Genomic DNA, 24,156 nt, shown 5'->3' with positions numbered 1-24,156 from the left:
GGCCAAGAAAGTCCCAAAGCACAGAAGGCCAGGACATGAAGGTAAGTAAAAGCTTCTATGTGTTATGTATATGTGTATTGCATGTATGTATATACACATATATACATATATTTCTAGTACATATATATGTGTGTGTACTAGACACATGTCTAGTGGAACTAAAGACCCAAATCTTTATTAAGTAGTTTAAAAATGACCCAACAAAATTAAGCTAAAAGATGGTTACTTTTTTATTTAAAGAAAAAAATGATATCTTAATAAATACTGCAGGAACATTAACCAAACAAACATACAAAGTGACTTCGACATTTAAAAAATGTAATGAATGTTCTGTTTTATAACAGTTATAACTTATTTTCTTTGTACAATATTTAAATACAGAAAGCACTTGCCAGCTATTTTTGTAATACTGCCCAAAGCATAATGCTGCATCAATCAAAGCATATTATGTGGGTAAAACATCTGGATTTTGTGGGAAATGACTGGAATGGTATTCTTGCAGAGACAAAACAAAGTGCTTGTAAGACATAGAACCAAGTGTTGTAATTACCTTATTCTCCTATTCTGCCACATTTTAATGGGAACACAGCTTTAACACTTCAAAAATGAAGTATCATCATTGGAAAGAATGCTCGTTTTCAACAAGCGCCAATAACGAACAGGTCAAGTCTATCCTTCTTTGAAAGAAGCTCTAAGAGGAACTGATGAGAAAACATCTGCAAACTGTTTTAGAGGCTGATTTATTTTCACCTGACATGAGAAATAAGTCCACAAAAGATGGACTTGGCTGAATTTGGTTACCACAAGTTCAGCACTCACTCTACATATGTACATGCTTGTCCTATAGGATTGATGCTGTATCCAGTTTCCACTTGGGAGCCCTTAAAGCTCTGTTGTACTTTTGGCTCCTTCTCCTATGAATGCTATTGGAAGAAAATGAAATAAGTAATACTCAAGGGTCATCAAATATGGACATTTTGGAAATTATCCATGTACCAATTTAACAACCAGCCACGTTGACTTGAATTTGTACTCATTCAAATTCAGAAAACTTTGCTTATAATCTGTGCTTTTCTGCTATCATTCCTTCACACCATACATAATCTGGTTAAAACTATCTAAGATTTCTTTTCCCCATGGATCCTTCCATAATCACAACTCACAGAATTTTTATATAACTTTGCAGTTTTATCTATGATGGCACAACCCTACAATGTATTTTCTAAACAGGGCACAAAAAGAAAACTCAGGGTATTACCACTTTTCAAATGACAATCACATTGAAAAACAGAAACATAAAACTGAATAATAACTGGCAGACTCTACTTGGTCAATTCCATCTCTCATTGTGCTAGTCTGCAGGTCTTGAAAAACTGCAAAAGGCTTTCTTCACAACTATCTTGTTCAGCTATCTCAGGAAGGCAACATTTCAAAGCCTCATACAGCGTTTCCTCTCGATACCCCATGGGTCTTGATATAATTTCCATTTTAATGATGAGCTGGGAGGAAATTAGATCACATCCTCTGGAAAACTAAACTCTAAGGTCACAGTGCCAGTTCCCCAGTGAGGAGGGTGTATTAATATTTTTAAAAGGAGATTAAAACATTTAAAAATTAAATCAATGCAGATAGCCATGAATAGATTAAGAAAAAAAAGCAAGCACCAGACAGGGTGTGATTTTTCTTCTTGGAGGTACTCCTTCCCCTCCTCATCTATTTCTAGAGCAACTGAACCTCTCCTTTTAAAAAAAATTTTTTTTGGCATATCTTCCAAGTCACATTTTCAAGCTCTTCAAAGTCTTCTCTTCCCATCACTTGGTCTACATGCTGAACCCTTAAGTATAGTATCCCACAAAAGATGAAGAATATCCTTTAAAATGGTCGCTAAGCCTCCATCATATGTCACTTTGGCTGCGTACTCCATTCGATCTTCACCTTTTTTCATTGGATTTTTTTGTCCTCATTACAGAAATCCAACACATTCACATTACTGTGCAACTCTTTGCTTTGTCCTTTCGTAAGTCTGTTGCAACTGTGGATAGTTCTGGTCTGCCAGGCATATGTGAAATCCGCTTTGTGGCCCTTTGTGATTTGTTTCGCTTAACATTTTTATTTGTCTTATTTACACATGCCAAGGTGGCAACGTGGAAAATGTCTCTTACACTGTTTTCTGACTGTAAGGCTGAGCATTCGATATAAGTAGCTGCTCCAATTTGTTTGGCCATGTTTGCACCCTGGAAAGCAAAAAGAGGACATTTCAGTCATGGTATCTCTTCTGCTGCCTATAAAATCACAAGATCACAAAATTACTTTCACCAAACACCATAGGAACAATTATTATTCTAATTGGAATTAACCTTCTTTAAAGTTTAAGAATATCTCTAATCAGGACTTCAGCCAATCAATAGGCACAGTGTTTAGAGATCTTTCTTCTCTCCAATTAATCAAACAATATTTACTGAGCATTGTGCTATCAGTGAATTAGGACAGCTAAAACCACGCTAGTCACTCTAAGGTGATTCAAAGAAGCAAGGGCACTTCTAAGGAAGTGATTCATCATAATTATCAACAGCAAGAGTAAATAGTTATTGAACTAGTGGCAGTTCTCCCAGATCACAGCAAAACAGAGTGAGCCATATTACATCACTGCCTGGACAATCCTTACTAAAGAAACCTGGTGATCTGAGTCACAAGCACCTGACAAAATTTTCCATTTGACTTTGGAAACTGAGATCTGCTCCCATTCTAAGACCATAAAGTTCAGTTTCTCTAGATTAAGAGATTGTTGGAACTAGAAAGAACTTCCGAAATCATGTAGTCCAATCTCCCAACAGTATGATTGAAAGAAAAGATGAACAAAGAAGTTAATTGCCAAAGGTAAAGATGAACAAAGAAGCTAAGTAAATTACCAAAGATTAGACAAGGTCATAGTTATTAGTAGAGCCAGAATTCAGATTAAGACTTGACCTTTCTACCACAACATAAAACCTTCTTTGACCAATTCTGTTTTGTTGAAATAAAAAGGAGAGCAACTGAGTAAATAGATGCCAACCAAAGTATGAGGTAGAAGTTAATGTTTTAATGGTAAAAACACAATATGGAAGAACATACTAAACACATAAATATGACAGGGACATCACATTTATCTCTATTGCTTCTTTGAAAGTCATGATTTTAAATGTAAAACAAGGAGTTTCTAAAGGTAGATGACCCCACCAATGTGTCCAGATGGCAAGCACATACACATGACCAGAACAGCTTATTCAAATGTTCCCAGCTTTGCTAATTTGAAATACAATCTGCTTCCATAAAAATAAAGACCAAGTAGAACATAGAGGGATTATAGTGTTGAATGCGAAGTAAAATTCAAGATAATTCAAAATAAATTTTTTAGTGCTGGGGTTTTCCAAAGAAATAACTATTAAAACAGCTTCTCCTAGCTCTCTCTCTGGAAGAATGCCTACAGAAATTGTGATCTTCTAAAACATTCTTTTATGAGGTGCTCAGTTCAATAGCAAAGACCTTTTTAGTAGTTTATTATGCCATTAACTATAAAGCAAGATTAGCTCTCTTAAAAGTTATCTTTGAGTCCCAAGGGTTACTATCTTAAATCCACAGAACTCATCAACTGCAGAGATACTGAAAGACCTGAACTCAAATCCTCCCTGATATTTATTAGCTGTGTAACCCTGGATAAATTTCTTAAACTCTCAGCACCTTCATTTCTTATCTACAAAATGAGATCCCAGGAAATCTTTTGGTTCTAAAAAGAATAGTATTTAAATCTACTCAAGATCAAGAAACAAAAAAGATAAACAAATATTAATATGCTGCTGTTCAGCCAGTCATTTCTCAGCCATGTATGACTGTTGATTTCTTGATCCCATTAGGGATTTTCTTGGCAAAGATAATAGAACAGTTTGCCACTTTCTTCTCTAGCTCATTTTACAAATGAGAAAACTAAGGCAAACAAGCTTAAATGACTTGCCCAAGGTCACCTAGCTACGAAGTTCCAAAGTTATTCGAAGTCAGATTTTTCTGACTCCAGACCTGGCACTGTGCCATTTAGCTGCCCCTGTGTTAACATGCTCATCTTCATATTAACAAAGTTACTTCAAGACATAGCACTTCTTCAAAATTTTGGACTAGAGAGAATTTTTGATTGGAGGTAGTGCCAATCAATGGGAAGCATCTTCTGGCAGTTTTGCATTCATATAGGGAGATACACAGTTCTTTATTTTTAATCAACATTCACAATCAAAGGGATAAAATACATACCTGATCATAAGACACTGGTGTTTGTCTGTGATTTGAAAGTTCTACTAATGTACTAACATCTGTACGAAGATCAGACTTGCAGCCAACCAGCAGCATCTTGGTATTAGGACAAAACTCTTGAATTTCACCTTTCCACTGTAAAAAAAAAAAAAAAGTAAGAACATTAGAAAGCATATTTAAAGGACATCAGCACTTTATCAGCAAAACTCTTTTTTGTCCTTCCTCTAGAAGAATGTTTTGTTTGGGGCAAGGAAGTGAACTGTCTTAAGTTTCTAGATAAACTTTTTAAACTTTATAGTTTTAGGGCTGGCAAGGACCTCACAAACCATAAAGTCCTAACTCTTCCTTTTACAGAGGGGAGAGATCCAAGCCATTTGCTCAGGGTAACAAAGGTAGTAAGTTTCTGGGCTAGGAGGAGAATTCTGATTTTTAGATTTCAAATTGTTTTTGAAAATGGTTGTAATAATATTAAAGAATACTAAAGCATATTTTTATTATATATTTTCCCTCCCCTTGATTCATTATCTGCTCATATTATAAGAGATATATTCTTGAGATTTGTTAGACATTAAACAATTTTTTAAAAATTATCAAGTCACACATAGATAAGCAGGAAAATGTCTATTAAGAGTACTTATAGATGCCTAAAATGTCTAAATATTTTAAACCAATATTTCCAAGGTCATAAGATAATTTCTAGGAGTTGATTCAAGTACTGCAGAATCAACCATGTCATAGAATTCAATCTCTCACCTCTGACATCTATCTTGATGACTCAAATGCTATTAAGATAGTCTCAAGCTTATAGGACCAACTCATTACTCATTCTTAGTCCATGTCTTATAGTGAGGCCTCTGTGAAAAATTCAATTAGGAATAAAACTCTTTAAAGGTGTTGGGAAGAATACTGAATAATTAATAACCCTGATTTTTAAGTTTTGATTATGATTTTCTGTGTGACCCTGGGCAAATGAATTTCTTTGGACATTCTGTAAAATGGGAGTCAGTCTGACTGGTTAAGTCTTCCTTCAGCTCTATAAATTTATGGTCCTTTTCAAAATTTAATTAATATAATTCAATTTGGGGCTCCTTCTTTTGGCAATACTTCAAGGATATGATTTCATCCACATGGATACCCTGTTAACTGAGGCAAACTGCAAACCTTTCACATCTTAGCAGATGGTTTTCATGAGTTCCTTGGCCAAAAATATTAACCGCCAACCTTCTGGTGATAAGCCTCTTAGAACTTAGCTAGTTCCCAGGTGACCGAGCTACAGTTCATCTTATAAGTTATATTTTCAAGCCTGATGGGATAGGTCAAAGCTGGCATCCAGCTTGTAGAGCTTTCTGGAACCCAGGGTCACCTCCATATTATAGTGAAGTACTACAGTAGTGGCAAGATTAGTCACTGGTTTAAAAAAAAACAATGACAAAAAACCCTATCTTCATAAATCATGCAGAGCAGAGCTGCCTACATTGGCAGTTGCTTGGCAAAAATACCTCATTGCTCATTTGTTTGTCTTGGCCAATTCAAAAGTAAACAGGGACAACCTCTATGGATAAAGTCCTGATGTCTGCAAGGTTTATCTTTTCAGTCCCCATCTCTTCCTTTTTGCATTCTTTTCCCCATTCAGTGGCAGCCCCTCCCTACCACTTCAGACAGCCAGTGCCTTCCATTCCTCTGCCACCTTTTCCCTAATAACAGGAAAAGTTGCTGATTAAATCATATGTGTTTGCAGACTGGCTAGTTACATTTTAATTGAACTTCATTCACATAATTTTTGTTGTTGTTTTAATCTCTAACTGAAAGACAGCTCTCCTCTTATTTTGTCTAATTGTAGAAGTTTTGCAGGAGCCACCATAGTTTTTAGCACCCAATAAGTGCTTAATAAATACTTGTTGAATTATTAATAAAGGAGCTTCAGATATCAGACAAAACAAGGATCAGAAGATTGTGTGTGAGGGAAATTTGAGAGAGGTTCTAAATTAAATGGGGAGTTTACTTGGTTGCATCTGAAGATACTTTTGAGTATTTTCAGGTTAACTATGTTAGAGAGAAGGCTGGGCCATGTTCTCTATATTAAGATATAAGAATAACTGAGGAGAATGGGCTATACTGGCTAAAAATCTCTTCCTCATCTATGGAAGGAACTTCATCCCTTTTTCATGAACTTCTTTCAGGATTGGAAGCCTGATGACTTAACAAGCTCCTAGTTGTAAGTACAACCTGGGCTCATTTTGACCTAATCTCTTCATAAGGCTTCCAAATTTGAAAAAGCTGGAGATCACAGAACTGAAGTGTCCTCACAGGCCAATGTAGTCCTTAACCTTCCTTTTACATGTGAAAAAAGAGAGGCATCCCCTTCCCCCCAAAAAAAATTTAAGTGCCTTGCCCAACATCACACAGATAAAGTGGATTTATACCCAGGTTCCCTTACTCTGAATGAAGCATTTTTTTCATGGTACCAAAGTACTTATAACATAGGTTTTGGCACATGACATTTTGTCCATTTTTATGTTAGAATTCACCATTTATCGTTTCTTCTATTATTGTCCTTGGGTTATGAATTGTCTGATAAAGGTGTTGTATAAGATATTCTTTGTTAATAAAGGTCTTCCTGAAAGCACTATGATGCCTGAATATGGTCAATTTATACACTTAAAAACTAAGGAGAAAATAGCAAACTTACATACAATCAACAAGAATTCTTATTTTTGTTAGTATCTCTTTCCACCAAAGTTTCTTTAAAAAGCTTCTAAAAGTATATACTATTTCATAATTGTATAAAAAGTTTTTCTGAAATAAGGAGATTATCTGCATTTATAATACAGTACACAGTATAATATTTATAATAAAGAAAGCTCATGATACTGATGTGACCAATATTCTCTACAATCTAATTACCAAATCTAAGCCAGGATCTTAACCTCTTTTAAAATTAGCTCTTCAATAAGACTTCTATTGATGGGTCATAAGACACTGAAACATGTTCAAATTTTTCAAATACTTGCCTTTTTTAGGACACTGTCAAGAGTTTCTGGTCTACTGATGTCGAAACAGATCAACACAGCATCAGAATCAGGATAGGAAAGGGGCCGGACATTATCATAATAAGGAGATCCTATAAACAAATGAAGATATTTCAATTTAGACCTTAAGGCATCTCTTTAGAGACATACGTTTATTTTGCCCATGTAAAGTGAATTCCTTTCATGTTCAAACATATTTGCTTCCACTTGATATAAATATCCCAAAGTAATGTTAACACTAGTTCCCACCTCTGCATCCTATTTAAGATGGCTCTCTCTCTCTGTCTCTCTCTCTCTGTCACACACACACACACACACACACATGCACATACACAGACATTGTATCAATAGCTCATTTTTAAATTTTAAAACATAGGCTCCTATTTATATGTGATCCTTTAAAATAATTAATAACTAGAAGGACTCAGAGGTAAACTAGTCCAAACTCCCTATCCTACCTTCTCGTTTTACTTTTTTTTAATTTTCTTATTTATTTTTTTTTGCCTTCTGATTTTACAGTGAGAAATTGACTCCAAATAAAGTTGAAGTACTTTCTAATGGTCACCCAGGTAATAATAAAATGGCAGTAAAATGAAGTCAAATCCATTGTGCTACAGGCCAGAGGTCAAGGAGAATAGAACCAAAACTCTATTAAAAAGACAGATACCTAAAATAATAGTTCAAAAGTATTTTTTGTCGTTTTCATAGTTTTGATACTCATTGTCTTGTGAATTGATGCTTAACAAAAATTCTGTTAAGTAAGTACTCTTATTATTCTCATTTTATAGTTTTGGAAACTAAGGACAAAAAAAGAAAAACAGACTTCAAATCCAGGTCTTCTATATACTAAGTCCAGTTATCATTTTACTTATATATCTTCTACTATACCCTAGTGCTTTCTCCTGTTCTCTAAAAGAGGCTAATATTAAAAATATGGCACAAGTTTTAAATGACTTGGTCTCCGCATTGTCCCTGTAGATGAGAAGTGTGAAATAAAATTCTCTGAGAGAAGACCAATAAAGAATGGAGATCCTTCTCTAGAACCCAAAAGGAAAGAGGTTAAAGGGCATAAAAGTATATGGTAAACTTAGTTGTGGGTAAGTATAAGGTTTAAGTTTAGTTTTTAAATTATTTGAAAAGCCAAAGAAATTTCATAATGGACAGTACCCATAGTTGTCACCCAGCATACTGTCTTGGATAGTGGTATCATAGACTGATAGACTGATTGAGGTAACTGGTGGAATATTGTCATACTATGCTAGCAACACCAGAAATACACTATACTCTGAATTAACAACTTATTATTTAACCACTAGAATACTCATACTCCTCAAAGTCATTTTAATGGAATTTTATGGAAACATTTCAAATGATTTCTCAGTTTTGACATGCAGATGTTTTAGAAGGATATGTATTTTAAGTCATTTTAATGAGTTTGAAAATTCATATTAACATATAGGAATTTGACTGCACCATATAAGAAGAAAATTCAAAGCTCAAAGTGTTTATGGCTTTTAAAGTCACAAAACTTTTTAAGTTGTAATGTTTCAAAGCAAGCTATACTTCTGACACTGCTTTTTAATACAGAACAACTAATCTACCCTTCAAAAGCTAAGTAAACTAAAGAGATAATAAAAATGAGGTGAGTTGTTTTTGCAATTTTTAGAAAAGCCAATTTAAAAAAATTTCATGGCAAATTTGATTCTATTTAATAATCCAGCGTTGGATTCTACTTAATAACTGTCATTAAGCAAAGTAGAAATGTTTTTTCCCCCAAAGCACTTTAGATACTTTAGATTTTCATTTATCATACCAAATGTGAAGTAGATAGTTCAAATATTCCCATCCCCATTTTAAAGAAAAGGGCAACTAAGGCAAAAATGTGATGAATCAGAGGCAGTATTTGAATCCAGTCTGTCCTGAAACTAACTATGGCATCATACTGCCAACTTGGAAACTATTAAGGGCATCTGCTATCTGAATACTTTTCTGTGTATAAATCTGCTGAGTCAAGAGGATCACATGGAAAAATTCAGCTATTCCATTTGTTTCAATGAGATAACCTAGAGCCAACTGTGTTCCTGTGAAGCAAGAGGAAAAGGAATGTGTCAAAGATAAAAGAACAAGAGTGTGAACAAGTGAAAAGAGATCAAGCCAGCAGTTTGCACAGTTTACAGTTGCTTCACTCTCTGGCCAGAAACAGGCGACCTGATGTAGCAAGAATTGACAGCTGGGAAATGCTTTGTCTTTGCCCATGTACACATAAAAATAAATCTCCTGAAGGTCAAGGGGGTGAAAAACGTACTCATAAGGGTTCCTTCACATAATGAGGAGTGAGAGCACTTCTGCAACTAGGAGTTAGTTCTATACCTATTAAGATTATGATTGGAAATATTAATCTAATAATGTAATGATACAGTGATGTAGAAAGTTTTGAATAAGGAGCTAATAGGCCTTGGATAAGTCAATATCAAGCCCCTAATGCTTATGGCATTTCTATTTATTGCCTCATTTTGACTTTTAGGCTCAAATGATCCAAGTCATTGTACTTTTACTATTTCTGGGTTTGAAAGTTAATTTTTACAATACTCCCATTATAATTCTTTGTTAATTGCTTTGTAGCATAATCTAAAATTACAAAATCAATATCAGTATGTCCTTTCTTCTTAATACATATAATTCTTTCTCAAGACATTCCCCAAAGTCAGAAGGCTAATGAAAATCCTAGAGGCCTTCCCAGCTATTCATAGTTAGCTTTTAGAACAGCCTACCAAGAAAATTCTGTAATTCTGACTTTAAAAAAAATCTACTGTATTCTCTTTCTTGGATATGTCTATCATTTAAAAAGTCAGTCTTCTCTCTACGAAGATTTCAACTTTAACTCTAACCTGAAAGGACAGGATCTCTGAATTCTTTCTAACTCAAAAACTCTAGGCTACTATGACTAGTCCAACCCTCTTCTTTCCTTGTCCTTTTCTGTCACCACAACAATTCTTTACTAATCCATAAATTAGTATTAATTTAGGGTTAAACAAGAAAGAGCATACTAAATCTGGAGCTCTCTGTGTTCCTATTATATATACCTTTTTTTCAATTTCAATTCCTCATTTGTAATATAAAAGTATTTCCAACTGGATGATGGTGTGCATCATGCCACTTAAATGTATTTCTGTGAATAAAACTTCTCCCAATCCTCCTGTGTTAAAAACTATGAAAATTGAGTTCTCTTGTGACATTGTTACAGGTTCACTGTTCATATCTGAATATATTCAGACAGGAAATTTTTTCTGTGAATTTTGTTAAACCCCCAGAGAACTTCCAAGATTTAGGTTTTGGCCCTCTGTAAAGAGAACCTGGTTTATTAGCAAACTTTTGTATAAACTTAATTTTAAAAAATAAATACTAATTAAGCATCTACTATATATCAGGCACTTGGCTAAACACTTTTAAAGCTAGAATCTCATTTGGCATTCTGAACAACTCACTGAGATAGGTGGTATCATTACCCCCATTTTACAGATGAGAAAACAGGAAGACAGAAAGGTTAAGTGACTTGCTTGGGGTCATATGTCTACTGCCTGAAGTGGGATTTGAACTCAGATCACCACCTAACTGCTTTTTAAATTAGAATAACCTGTATTTACTTTAGCACCCTAAGATTAATAAAGTACTAGATAAGCATTTATATCATCTGAGTCTCACAATGACCTTGTGAACTAAACGCTGAAGTTATTATTGTCTCTGTTTTACCAAAGAGGAAATTGAGACTGAGAGAGATCAATGAAATGCCCATGTTTACAAAACTACTTATTTAGTGGGTAGAATATTAATCCAGACCTTTCATAAAAACAATATTTAAGGAAAAAAGGAAAATAAAGAACTTTTTTTTTTCAGGGAAGTACCTGAAGTAATGCTAGGTAAAATAATGATATAACACCATTTTTTTTTTTTTTTTTTTTTTTGCTGAGGCAATTGGGGTTAAGTGACTTGCCCAAGGTTACACAGCTAGAAAGGGTTAAGTATCTGAGACCAGATTTTTACTCAGATCCTCCTGTCTTCAGTGGTGCTCTATCCACTGTACCACCTAGCTGCCCCTCACTATCATCTTATGCTAAGAAAACATGCTTCTTCCTCAACAAAAAAGAATACAAATTGTGAAATGACCTTATTCTTGCTTCTATATTTCTTCATGTTAAAAGATGTAAATGTATGACAGAGCTATGACTAATAAAAGTAGCTAGATGTAAGGAAATACAGCAATACAAGGAAATCCACCCAGAAAATCCATTTGGTTAACTATGCTCCCTTAGAAACTCTGTAGCAAAATTTTCATTTTGTGTTCTCTAAGTTTTCATCATTTTTAAGGTCAGTCTTAAAATTTTCCTTGAAAGCTGGTGCTGTTCCATAAAAGAAGCAAGAAAGCTGTGAGACTGCATGCTTTAATCACTAAACACTTGTTAGATAACTTAGAGTGCAAAGAAAAGCTAAGAATTCCAGGAATTCTCTTGCGAAGTGAGAAGTCACATCTGGAGGAGAAAACTTTACCAAACTAGGTATCAAAAGAGCTGCTCCTCAGCAGAAGGCATTGAAGACAAACCTCACCACCAGTTCAAGTCCCATGGGGGGAGAGTGGGGTTTGGGGAGGAAGGGTGGTGGTGATTTTTTGCAGATTTTTATGTTGCCTTGCAAAAACATCTAGCATAAATTAAGAGCAGAAGACAGCAGAAAGAAAGTGAAAAAAATCTACCATGACTCATGAGTTGTTTCCTAAACCCTTGAGGCAGAAATAAATCCATTTTTATAATTTTAAGTGTCTGTCTTGAGCTACAAAAGTCCACTGAAGTTCTCTTTGTCCCTTTTTTTTTATTACTTGCTTTCACATGAATTAAAAGGTTCAGCTTTTTCATTCTGTCATTTCTTTTAGGATGACATACTGAAGTTTTAATTAAATCTCATCCCTAATAACCCTTTCATTTTAACCTATGAGCTTCTTTCAAAGGGAATCCCCCTTTCAAATATTAAATGGATCAGTGTACCTAAAAATTACTATAAATATTTTTTAAAAAATAAATAAACTGAAGAGTTTGCCTGGGAGTGATAGGTTCAGTAATGCTTTTTATTTTCTTTCATGAGTCAACTGAGCTACAGTAATTGTAACTTGGCACATGTAAGTGGCAAAGCCAAAAAGGCCTTTTGAAAGTTCATGCCTGCCCATCTTTGTCTTTAAGATCATTAATTCTGGGTGAGAGCAAAATTTCCAGCCCAAGAATAGTCACAAAGTGCCTCACCCTGAAACTAATTCTTGAGACACATACCTGCCTGCTTAAGTCACAGCTTCTCAAAGATAGAACATACCATATATGTACATAATTAAATGTATATATACAGATTCCAGCTCAAAAGGGAACCTGTGTGGATCTACTCACCATACCAATTAAAACATTTTGAAGCTTTAAAAGATTGTTACTAAATGCTCTTCTAATTCAGTATTTCTATAATATGATCTTAAAATGGATTTAAAGTAAGAAAACTAAAAATAGGATACTTGCATGTATATTTTAATTTGGGGTAACTAGCAAGAAAGCATTTGTTTTATATTGTACTGAATAAACAGCTAACATGTGTGACTGTGTGACCTGTTATAAGATACCGTTTCATCATGCCGTCACTAATCTAGATGAAAGCTTCAAATTATCAAGAATCTTAGGAATGTGCATTAAGTCTACCCAGACCTTTTGGATATGGCTCACTAAAAGATTTTGTTCAATTCCTCCCCCTGCCCTCTCTCCTCAGTCCCACCAAGTTGGTCTGCACTTTTGGAAAAGTGCCAAGAAGGAAAGAAGGCAAATATGCAATACCCTCTAAAGCTTTCTCAATATAGCATTTTTGTTCATTTCTCCCCCTGCCCCATAAAACCAGAGTGATAGAAATTGTGTGCAGATTTCTCTTGAAACAATTTGGAGAATAATATAACACTATAAAACGGGTTGAACACTATTATTTTTAAAGAATGTAAGTGATGTAATTTTATAGATTTTTTTCAGCTTTATTCAAAGTACAAAATTTATTAAATCCTAAATCAATTTGGCTCCTGACAACAAAACTGTTATTTATAGATGAGATAAAGTTGTATCATCTTAATAGGGATAAGAAAAACTCATCATGTTAATGAGGAACCAGTTGTATCACTCTACTTAGTATAATTTTTAATAGATCACTTTCAAGTCTAGTTTGAGAAATGAATGGCTTTCAAGAACCTGGCTATCCATCCCCAGGGCCTCTTGAGAATTTATAGTCAGGCCCAACTTCCTCACACAGTCCAAGTAATATGTTCATCCTATTGAACAGAGTACTTTAAGGACATTTAAGAACCATTTCAATAGAAGAATTGGTTTTTCTATAGGGACTGTGAATAAAGTTGCCAATTGGTGGTAGCCAGAGCATTTGAAGGGCATTACAAACTGGCTTTGGGAAAACTGTTTCATTTTACATAGACCACTATGCAGTCCTGAACTAATCTGGGAAGCTATTGGTCCTTAGTGTCACATCTACATGCAAAATTACTGAATTAATGAGCAAACATCTGGTTAATTTAAGCAGAATCAATATGGCCAATCTGGATACCTTATCTGAGCGTGCAAATGCTACAAATAGATAAGAAAGGATGCAGTTCTAAGTGGGGTTAAAAATGAATCTGAAAAAAAAAATCTAAATCTCTAGAGACAGGTGCAGATCTGCAAGTATAATTGACCTTTGCTAGCCATCCAATAGTTTCAGTGAGGAAATGCTCTTATGTGGTCTGATGCATCTGTTAGCATATTTAATTGGGAAGCCAAGTGCTGTCATCCTGTGGAAACTTGTCATGAAGATAGAGATCTGTCCTCTTGCAACCTACTTCACCTATTAAATCAAGCACAGTGAACCTAAGTCAAGGGTCAAGTTTAATCTTGGGACTAAGGCTTCACATACCATTATTTACCTTCTGACAGATTTAGTTCTTTCCTAGGCATGTGTCTTTAATTTTACATCTAATATTTACCACGATAAACTCTCATACTTTCTCTTTCATGCTCTTACTACCAGAAAACTAACCTTGCTTTCAAAACTATTTTATTTAAGTGAAAATAATACTTCAGCAGGAGTAGCATGCAAAAAAGGGGCAGGGAGAAACTGCTTAAGTCTTTAAGACATTTATCTACTGAACAAACAAGCACCAACTAGAAAATGCAATGGATGCTGAGCTTGGAATAAGGAAGATTTGGGCCTGGAGTCAGGAAAATTTTTGTTCAAATTTAGTCTCACACTGTGACCCTGAACAAGTCCCTTAACCCTGCTTATCTGGAAAATGAGCTGGAGAAGGAAATGGCAAACTTCTCCAGTATCTTTGCCAAGAAAACCTCAGCTGGGGCCACAGACAGTTGGACATGACCAAACAAATAAACAAAAATGGAGGGCAGAGAAGCTTCTGAAATAATTGTACTCTATTAGGATTAGCACTGGACCTTGAAGTCCTTGGTTCTTAGTCCTAACACATTTATCATCTAGTTGTGGGACTTTGAATAGTTCATCCCTTCTAAAATCTTAGTTTTCTTATCTGTAGAATGGAGGAGGAGGAATGACTTCCAACTTTTATTTATATATTATAAGTGCAAAATGAAAACTTTATTTTAGAAGTGGTAAAATTTTTGATTTTCATATAAATGGAAATATTTAGGTATTATACTATGATAACAATGACATACAAAAGGATAACTAACATGCTTTGTGTTGCTCCTTAAATAGTTTATCTCACATATCTCAAATAAAACATTCTTACATATTGGTGTGCTTTTAGAATGTTTCCATGGGGAAAAAAGGAGACTCAATCTTTATTATGATATAGTGAAAATTTCACTGGATATGAAGACCAGGGACTTGGGTTCAAATCCTAGCTCTACTATTTGTTATTTGCACTGACACTGGATAAATCTCTAGCTCTCAAACTCCTTATTTGAAGGAGTTGGACTAGATCTATCAAGATTCCTCCAGTTCAAAATCCTACCAATCTACCAAGTCAAATCCTACCCATTCTTAAGGGACAGCTCAATCCTTTTTCCCTCATGAAAACTTAGTACATGCATATTCAAAGTGATCTTTCAATGCTCTGAACTTGACAAATTCACTGTTTTATTATCATTCACATAGCAATTAATGTGAGAGTATCTCAACATTCCATATAGATATCATTTAACTTTTCAACCATTTATGAAAGGGGCTGCAACTTATACTTTCATATCTCCCACAATGCCTCACACAAGAGCCCTGCAAATAATAACTGCTCAATAAATATTGGTTGATTTGGTAATCACTGCTACATTTCTGCCCAGATGTTCCACACATTGTGCATATATGTTCAAATCACAGTAAAGTTAATTTGTTTTGAAGCCTCTAAGGCTTTTCTGGATTTAATTATATGCTAATCCCCAGCACTGCTGTAACATTTCTGGCCCTGTTGAGAAATATTTCATTAGAGTGCTTGTCATAAAGTCCATGTTTCAAATTCAATGCATAAACTACAAATGGGGGCTATAAATCTGAAGAATATTTTTCTTAAATAAAATGGAAATATATACTTAAGTACCTAATTGCCTCATGTGTGGACTTTTAAAGAATGTTTTTTAAAATGCTAAAAATTTTCAGAAAATATTCAATAATTGTTAATTCAAGCATCGATAGGCTTGTAGCACATGAATATTTTGAAAGATTTCCAAAAGATAGTTCCCTGGAGGTTCCTAGTAGTCACACGCAATTTTCATTTAAAATTATTATCCTTAACCAAAATATGAATTACTTAACCTAGGTTAAAAACTGACATGAAGTACTTCAGAAAATAACTTCTAATTAATATATATCATTATTATAGGTTGCTTAGAAATAGTTACTTGGTGATCTTCTAATGACTATTTTATATCAGAAGGCCATGAATTAGCTCGCTGTAGTAAATGTGAAACCTTCAGAAGCATTGGGAAATGTAAACCCAACTCTTATCTGATTTGACTACACACAAAAAAGTACAATATACTAGTAATAATTAACAAAAAGCATTGTTCTGTCCAGTGCCAACTGGATACTTAGAAATTCCTGGGCAAGGATTAACAATCCAGTTTTATAGGGGAGAAAAGAAGATATAGGAAGATATGATTTGCCCAAAGTTACCCAGCTAAGTGATAGAGCCAAACCACAGAGTTAAATTTAATGGGATTTTTTGTTTTCAAATCCAATGTTTTCCCTATTATACAAAGCAGATTCATATTTAATAAACCCATAACTAATAGAAATTTAATTGCATTTGGAAATTATTTAGGTTGTAGATCAACTATTAATAAGATGGCTCTATTACCAATAGGGAAACACCAGAAATATTGTGTACACAAAAATCTGAATACCAAGCACTTCAAGAGTTCCTGCTAAAATGCTGCTTCCATGGAATCATGTATCAATCTTTTGAGCATGTTCTGCTCATCTGTTGGATTTGCTATTTAAGCATACTAGAAATTGGTAAATTCCCTTTTGTGGTAAATTCAATTAGAAAACAATTTTCCCCCTAACCACTGGAAATGGATCCACTGGGCAGTCCTAGCTTAAAAAAAAGGGGGAAAAGTCAGATAGTATTTTTTCAGGGCTCACAAATAAAAATGGAATTACTACAAGTTCAATACTCTAAGTGAAATCCATTATATTTAATAAAGTTCAAAACAGTGGGAGATTTACTTCCTTCTCCCTGATAGGGTCAGACATAATGACTTCTATTCTTTCTGATACAAAAAGTAACCTAAACACCTTACATTTTGACCTTCTTTTCCTTCTCATTTTAGATTATCTCTCACTTTCAAAATAGTATTTGTGCATGGCTGGGAGAAAAATAGCTGAGGGATCTACAGAGCTAATCTTGAAAAGTTTTAAAATAAGTAAATCTAACTTTCAGACAATCAGAAATCTAAGCTTACTTTTTTAAAAAATTGAGGTTGAACAACAGTTGGCAAAAATAAGCAAATATAATCCAGAGGGACCAAAGATGTACAATTATTTTTATAACCTGAAACAAACAAATGTTCTTGGTGGATAAGAAAATGTTAAACATTTGTCGCAAAATAATCCTGTTCAAACATTTGTTGTGAAAAGCTTGAAAGGAAATACAAAATACTAAAGTTACTTCAGATGACTCCTTGCTGATGCAATGATTCCAGGTTGAGTGCACTGATCCATAGCATTGTTCTTTCTATATGTGAATGACAAACTTGTCATTTTATTTGTGGGATAGCCTATTCTAAGAATTGCAGCACAGCTTAGTGATTTTTATGTCATTAAATACTTTCCAACTTATATACTACACTGAAGTTTTACATAATGACATTTTCGTCTTGTGAATAATTTTTTTTTTCTGTAGATCTAAACTCCACCCAAAACTTCATTACTAACCCTTAAAAAGATATTTTCTTTACCTCAGTTAATTTGGAAGCTAAACACACGTGAGCTTTATGCTTCATTGAATAAAAGTACAGATCTCATTTCAGGTGATTATCTTTAATTTAATGAAAGGCAATGTTTATAAAGTTGCCAACCTAATGTAGTTTCTTTGTGCACTGATTATTCAGCTTCTGAGTGGCAATAAATACAGGGAAATCTAATCTTCTTAGTGACTCTATGCATAAATAAATATGAACATTCATAAAATATGCATGTTTGTCAGTCTGTCAAAAGTCTAAAATGTTGAATTCTGAAATTCTCCCACCTAAATTAAATTAATCTTCACATGGGAAGGAATATAAAGATTGTTTACAATAAATTTGTCTTCCCTGCATGCTGGAAATACATCTTAATTTTTTCATTCCTTTTGGAAATAGAGAAAAAACACCTTTGATTCAAAAGAAATAACAATGAGAGTTTCTATGGAATAAGAGAGACTACACTTAGATTGACAGTTGCCTTTAAATACACCTCTTTCCCTCTTCTAAGAAATCAAGCTAGTTGTATTCCCAAGATTTTCAGAGTCTGGCTCAATTCACACAGCTGATTTTTAAGGTTAGAATTTCCAGCATTGCTAGATGACCCACAAAATCTAAAAGCAGAAGCCAAGCAATTGTCCTAGTGAAGAGAAAGCCCTGGTCAATTGGTTGGCCTTGCAAACTATCTTCCACTGATTTCTTATTCTTTTGTCTTATGCTTGGTGACCTTGGAACAAAGGGGGAGGGGAGTATCATAACAGATACTACTCAAATCCATTTGCCCAGGATAAAGCATTAGATTTGAAATGAAAACATCTAGAGACAAGTCCATTTTGAGCCTCTTATTAGATATGGGATTTGAGTTGTCACTCCTCTTCTCTAGGCATGTTCCCTAATCTTATGAGGTTGAAGATGATCTGGTATGGTAGGACTTGCACACTTTATTTAAGTGTGCATAAGTAGGAAGAGAAAAGCAAACAAATATATATATAGGGGTCATGAGATCATAGAGAATAGTGCACCCTTGTTAGTGTAACTTTAGAGTAAAGAATCTTGGTTCAAATTCTACTTCTAATTCTTAATAGTTATGTGAATGGGAGAAAAGTACTTTAATCTCAGGTTGTTTCTTTATCTATAAAATGAGGATTATATTTGTAGGGTCTATCTGGCAAGATTACTGTAAGGATCAATTTAAAATAAGTATATTCTCAAAATATTATATAAATATCAGTTACTATAATTATGATAAGATCCTTTCTTTTGAAACTTTAAAATCTAATGAATAAGATGGCCTCTAAAGACCTTTTTAACACTACAATTCTATTGGGGCTAGAAGTGAAGGTGTCTTGTCAAGGGTAATTATCATTCATCGAACTAGATCAAACTGGTTTTCCTACACAGTAAGCTTAGCTAAATTCATGGGGATAGGAATGTTTCTTTGATATAGGTGGCTTAGCATAAGGAAACTCCTACCAAGGCAGATGGACACCTTTTTTGTAACTTGGAGTCCTAAGTGCGGTGCAGGGAATCCTAGATAAATTAAGGATGTATAAGAAGCTGGTCTTAAATTCCAGTCTGCTGAGTCCCAGGCCAGCTTTATCCACCATTTCTCTCATTATCATGGGATCATGGAGCTTGTAGAAAGACAAGAACACGACTTTTGGGTGAAAGACCAGAAAAGGAATTCTTAGAGAAGATATTCGATATAATAAAAAGAAAAATAAAGAAAAACACCTCTCTCTTAATGGCCTGAAAAGCCAACACTTCTCTTGCTGCTTTCTCACTTTCTAATCCAGAGGAGAGTGGAATCCCCTGGGAGAAAGAAGGCAGTGTGGTCTCAGCCCCTCCCTCCCTCTGCCGGCCCCCTCAGCACATGGTGAGGCGTTTGTGAAGTGCCTGGCTCTCCAAGTGGAAAATGAAAAGCTGCCCATCTGGGCTGGGATTGATTGTAGCAAAAGCGGAGTCTGGCATGGACTGCAGCTGAGAGAAGCTTTTAGGGAAAGGGGACCAGCCTTTGCCTCCTCTCCCCCACTGTGCATGCGCGGGCTTTATCCCTGCTGGAAGCCTCGGCTGCCCCTTTTCTAGCCTTCAATATTCTGGTTCGCATTGAGAATCAGGGCTGACCACACTGCAGAGAAGGTCTACAGCTAGACCGCTAGCAGCAGGTAGAAGCCGAGTGTCCCCCGCCTACTCTTCCGGGCAGCACAAATATTCCTCTGGGGCAGATCCGACATGCCCGCTCTTGTCCCCTAGTTAAGTCTTCACTGAAGCTTCCCACCTAGTCCGATCCTCGTGGCAGCTCAGTTTTGTTCCGGACCTCCCATATCCCCACTTATTCAATTTCTCCCTGCTTGCTTTGCTCTCATCTTTTAGCGTTTTAGTTTTCTTTTAAACCCCTAGTCCAGCTTCAGATGCGCGGTGCAGGTCCTATCCGCAAAGAGTCTGGGTAAAATTCGGAGTCCTCCCAGAGAGTGGCTGGGGACAATGTTCACCACTGGGTTAAGCCGCTTCCACATCACCAATCACCTACCACTTCCCCCTTCCCCAGTAAGAATCTAGGAGATACCTCCCCCAGACAATCTGAGTCCTTTCCATCCTTTTGCTTATTCCTTTTCGCAAACTGCCCACAAAACTTGGTTATTTGCCCTCCCTACTTTAAAAGCCGTGAAAGGGAGTGGGAGACCAGAAGGCAGCAGCCAAGTTCTAAACTCAATGATCCCTTTTAAAAAGAATCACCCCCAAAACTGAAGCAGAACGTAAGGATAACAGATAACCCTGGTAGGGATGGTTTTATCAGCATACATCATCTCTTAATCCAGGGGTCGGAGGACTGAAGTGGGCCTCAAACTCTTATTCCAGGTTGCAAAGCAACCCCTAAAAGGAGGGAAGCCCCAACCAACTCAGAGTTTTCAGTCCCCCTCCCCCTCCACTACTTCGTTCCCGGCACCTCGCTGTTGTACAATCGCCTGCACATACTTTCCTGTCATCGTCACGAATACCAGAGATTGCCTGCGCTCATGTTACTTTCTGGTAGGTTAGGATTCCACACGTAACCGCGCCTATTTGGGGATTTTCCTTCTCCTCCCACAATCACTACCACCTTCTCCCGATTTTCCCTCTCCCCCTCCTAGCAAGCCACAAAGTTACATAGAGGTGTTCCCAGGTTTATAACTGGATACAGTACATAGTGGGAACTCACTGCTTTGTCACTCCAGATTCAACGAACTACCCCCAACACACACACATCACACACACACACACACACACACACACACACACACATGCCCTAAGGTGTGTTGGGGAAAGGGCCAATAGCGGAACCACCCCTAGCTAGATCACCAATCTTACGACTAGAGACTTTATTTAGTCCATTTCTATGTGCAGGTCCAAAAGTGCCTGGGTTACTTCATGGATAGTTAAAAGCCTACAATCATTTCTTTCGGATTTCTCTTTTCTGCGTTCGGTCTTCAGTCCCTGCCTCTTCCTCCCCTCCTTCCCCCTTATCTTCCTCCCCACAAAGAAATAAAAGGCATTTGTTGCTGGATTGAATTCATTTCGACCGGAACGCGGGGATTACTCAAGGAGGAAAAACTTAAAGGAGGCACTGTGGTTTGAGGGGGGGAGGAGGGAGAGAGGGAGGAGGAGAGAAAGAGGGAGGAATGCCAGAGGGCGCGCTGACCTCAGGGGTTCATGGCACTGGCCCAACTCTTGCCTAGGGCACTTAATCGCCCAGTCTCAAACCCAGTACTCCCTGTCCCCAGCACCCCAATCCTCAGATAAAAGAAGCAAATCCCTATCTGAAGACAGGTTTCTTTTCTTACCCGAAGTGTCCCACAGGCTCAGCTCTATCCTTTGTGTGTCAATTTCAAAACTGGCCGTATAATTTTCAAATACTGTAGGGACGTAATTCTGAAGACATACACGGAAAATACAAGGAAAGAAACAAACAGACCAAGAAAAAAAAAAAAAAGGTTATCTTAAAAGAAATGGAACCAACAAAATCCCTCTCCCCTTAAAATAAACCTCACTCAACCACAAAGACAACAAATACGCACAAAATCTCTCCCTCATATCGGCCCCAAATCCCCAAGACTGACCTTCCCAATCAAAAATCACTTCGATCTCACATCAGCCTAAACCCGCTTAGCATCTTCTTGCCAGATGAAAGACAAGTTTTTAACAGCAAGGAGATTAATCGGCAGGCTTCAAGCCCCAGTGCCTTTTTTTATCCTGTTCCTTTCCCCCTTCAAGAGATCTTACAAGAAAGGGTAAAGGAGAGGGAAGACTAAGGAAGTTTGGGCATTAAAGCAATTAAAATAAATTAAAAAAAAAAAATCCCACTGGTCTCTAGTAGCTTTGAATCCCTCCTGGACAGTGGCAAGGAAAGCTAGACATACCTCGGGGAAGCAATCCTTAGCAAACACATGAAGCAGCGCCGTTTTCCCACACTGGCTGTCTCCAACTACCACTATTTTGCATTTCACGTTCTGATTAGGATCCATCATAGATTTACTGTTTAATTTCTGACTGGCTCTTCTCTCCTTCATTGATCTTGCCTTATTTCCTCTTGGTAAAGAAATCTTCTTTTAAGAGAAAAATTTATAGAAATCTTTGCCAAAAAATAACATACATATAATATCTCACAAATTACAAATGAAGAGGGTGATCAGAACCCCCGAAGCGCACAGGCGTTGTGGAGTAGAAAACTCCCTTGGAAACAAGTTTTATATCCTGGATTCCACACCTCGCCTCCCCAGTCCAATTCCGATCAGAATGCTTTGTTTCACGCTTTCTGCTCGGCTTTATATGCCGCGTCTTCCAATCCTGTTCTTTCTCAATGAGAGAAAGATACTGATCCGCCTCCTCCCCTTTTATGGAGCATGGAGAGTGCAGTCCTTGCCAGTAGAAAAACTGTATATCGTGCGCCCTCTAAGGGGAACTGCTTAAAATTCATTTCAAGGCCAGACTCCTGAGGTTTGAGTGGAAATCCTTTGTAGTGTATTATTCCAGTATGAGGCAAACTGTCTACTAATTACAGCAAGTGCTTGCCTCCGGGAACAAACAAGTGGGAAATAGAATCCCTGGATACCGTGTTACTTCCTGAGTAAGTGTCACCACGAATTTCCCCTTTGTTAATAGAAGATAACCTACATTTTTTTTTTTTTTGAGAAGTGGAAATAAAAAGAGAATGCCCTCCCCTCCCCCGTTAGTGTTAAAGCTATTATTTGTAAAGCCTACCAATGGAATACTCAAAAACTTCTTGAAAAGGCACGCACACACATATGCGATATATGTGAGATATATATGTTATATATGATATATACACATGTCATTGTTGAGTCCTGTCTGACTCTGCCAGAGAAACGTACTTTGTGCAAAAAAATTTCTTTGCAAAGATACTAAAGTGATTTGCTATTTCCTTTTCTGATATGTTCCTATTTTACAGATGAGAAATTGAGGCAAATAGAGTTAAGTAACTTTCATGGGTCACATGGCTAGCAAGTTTTTTTTGAGGTCAAATTTGAACTCAGATCTTTCTGACTTCAGGTCTGGTTCTCTAATCACTGTACCACCTAGGTTCCCCATACACACATGTACCTATTATATAGATTTGTGTACACATGTGTGTCTGTATATAAATGTGTATATATATATATATATATATATATATATATATATAGATGTATATGTGTACATAGCTGTTGAAGCAAAGTATTTTTTTACAAACATCAGTACATGCTGAGAAGGGATTATAAAGGAAGTGTTTCAGTCTCTGGAACAGGCACGAAGTGACTGTGCAAGCTTCTTTGTAAAGGAAATGTTCACAAGTGAAACCTCCCCAGGGCAACGTGGAATCCTATTACCCTATAGGAGAAAACCCCATAAAAGTTTCAGGGAAGCACCAAGAGTGAGGAAGTTCTAGTCTAGAGTAAGAAGGTGAGAAAGCTTCTTGACATCTCTTGACAAAGACTGGCTGTTGGTAGCACCTATGGTCTTCCAGTTTTTTGTTCTCATGTTTGCTACTGAGGACCCTAGCTAGGCAGGGTCATCCTGATTCCCCTCATTTCATGGAGGAGGTTGAGTAAAAACCAAATGAGATAGTGTTGCACTATGTAACTGTATAGAACTGTAAAAATATAAACTGTTATTAATGGCTTCATTTTCATTGAAACTATTTCATAATCTCTTCCACTATCCCACCATTAGAAAAGTTGGATCCTATTACCTAGTGGTAAATTCTAATAGCCCTGCAGGAGGCTGAAAAATTATTCTTATCAGGACTCCAGGAAGCTTCCAGACACCTTCTTACCTTCTACCTTGCACAGAGTTTGTGTATAGTAAATATTTGTTAAATTGTTAAATAG

The 24,156-nt window shown here is 36.2% G+C and overlaps 1 protein-coding gene across 1 annotated transcript; it reads right to left on the bottom strand.

Annotated features, from left to right (window-relative positions):
• Positions 1-212: 212 nt before the first annotated feature.
• Positions 213-22,613, bottom strand: RND3 (Rho family GTPase 3). Its single transcript, XM_003763850.3, has 5 exons — positions 22,189-22,613; positions 21,613-21,700; positions 7,290-7,399; positions 4,279-4,413; positions 213-2,234 (listed from the first exon to the last, which is right to left on the bottom strand). Exons 1-5 carry the CDS (start codon positions 22,336-22,338, stop codon positions 1,983-1,985), a joined length of 735 nt encoding a protein of 244 aa, XP_003763898.1. The 5' UTR covers positions 22,339-22,613; the 3' UTR covers positions 213-1,982.
• Between the last annotated feature and the right edge of the window lie 1,543 nt (positions 22,614-24,156).

The sequence above is a fragment of the Sarcophilus harrisii genome, chromosome 3 (assembly GCF_902635505.1).
Source record: "Sarcophilus harrisii chromosome 3, mSarHar1.11, whole genome shotgun sequence".
NCBI classification, from domain to species: domain Eukaryota; kingdom Metazoa; phylum Chordata; class Mammalia; order Dasyuromorphia; family Dasyuridae; genus Sarcophilus; species Sarcophilus harrisii.
Note: the sequence above shows the minus strand (reverse complement) of the source record. Positions and strands in the feature narration are given on the sequence as shown.

Bases quoted from the DNA above. Each gene is read 5' to 3' on its own strand.
- RND3 (XM_003763850.3), bottom strand. From the start codon at position 22,338: ATGAAGGAGAGAAGAGCCAGTCAGAAATTAAACAGTAAATCTATGATG. The intron at 7,400-21,612 runs GTAAGAAAAGAA...ATTTGTTTATAG, and splicing joins GAGCCTGTGGGACACTTCGG to GATCTCCTTATTATGATAAT. The intron at 2,235-4,278 runs GTATGTATTTTA...TTTGCTTTCCAG, and splicing joins CACCAGTGTCTTATGATCAG to GGTGCAAACATGGCCAAACA.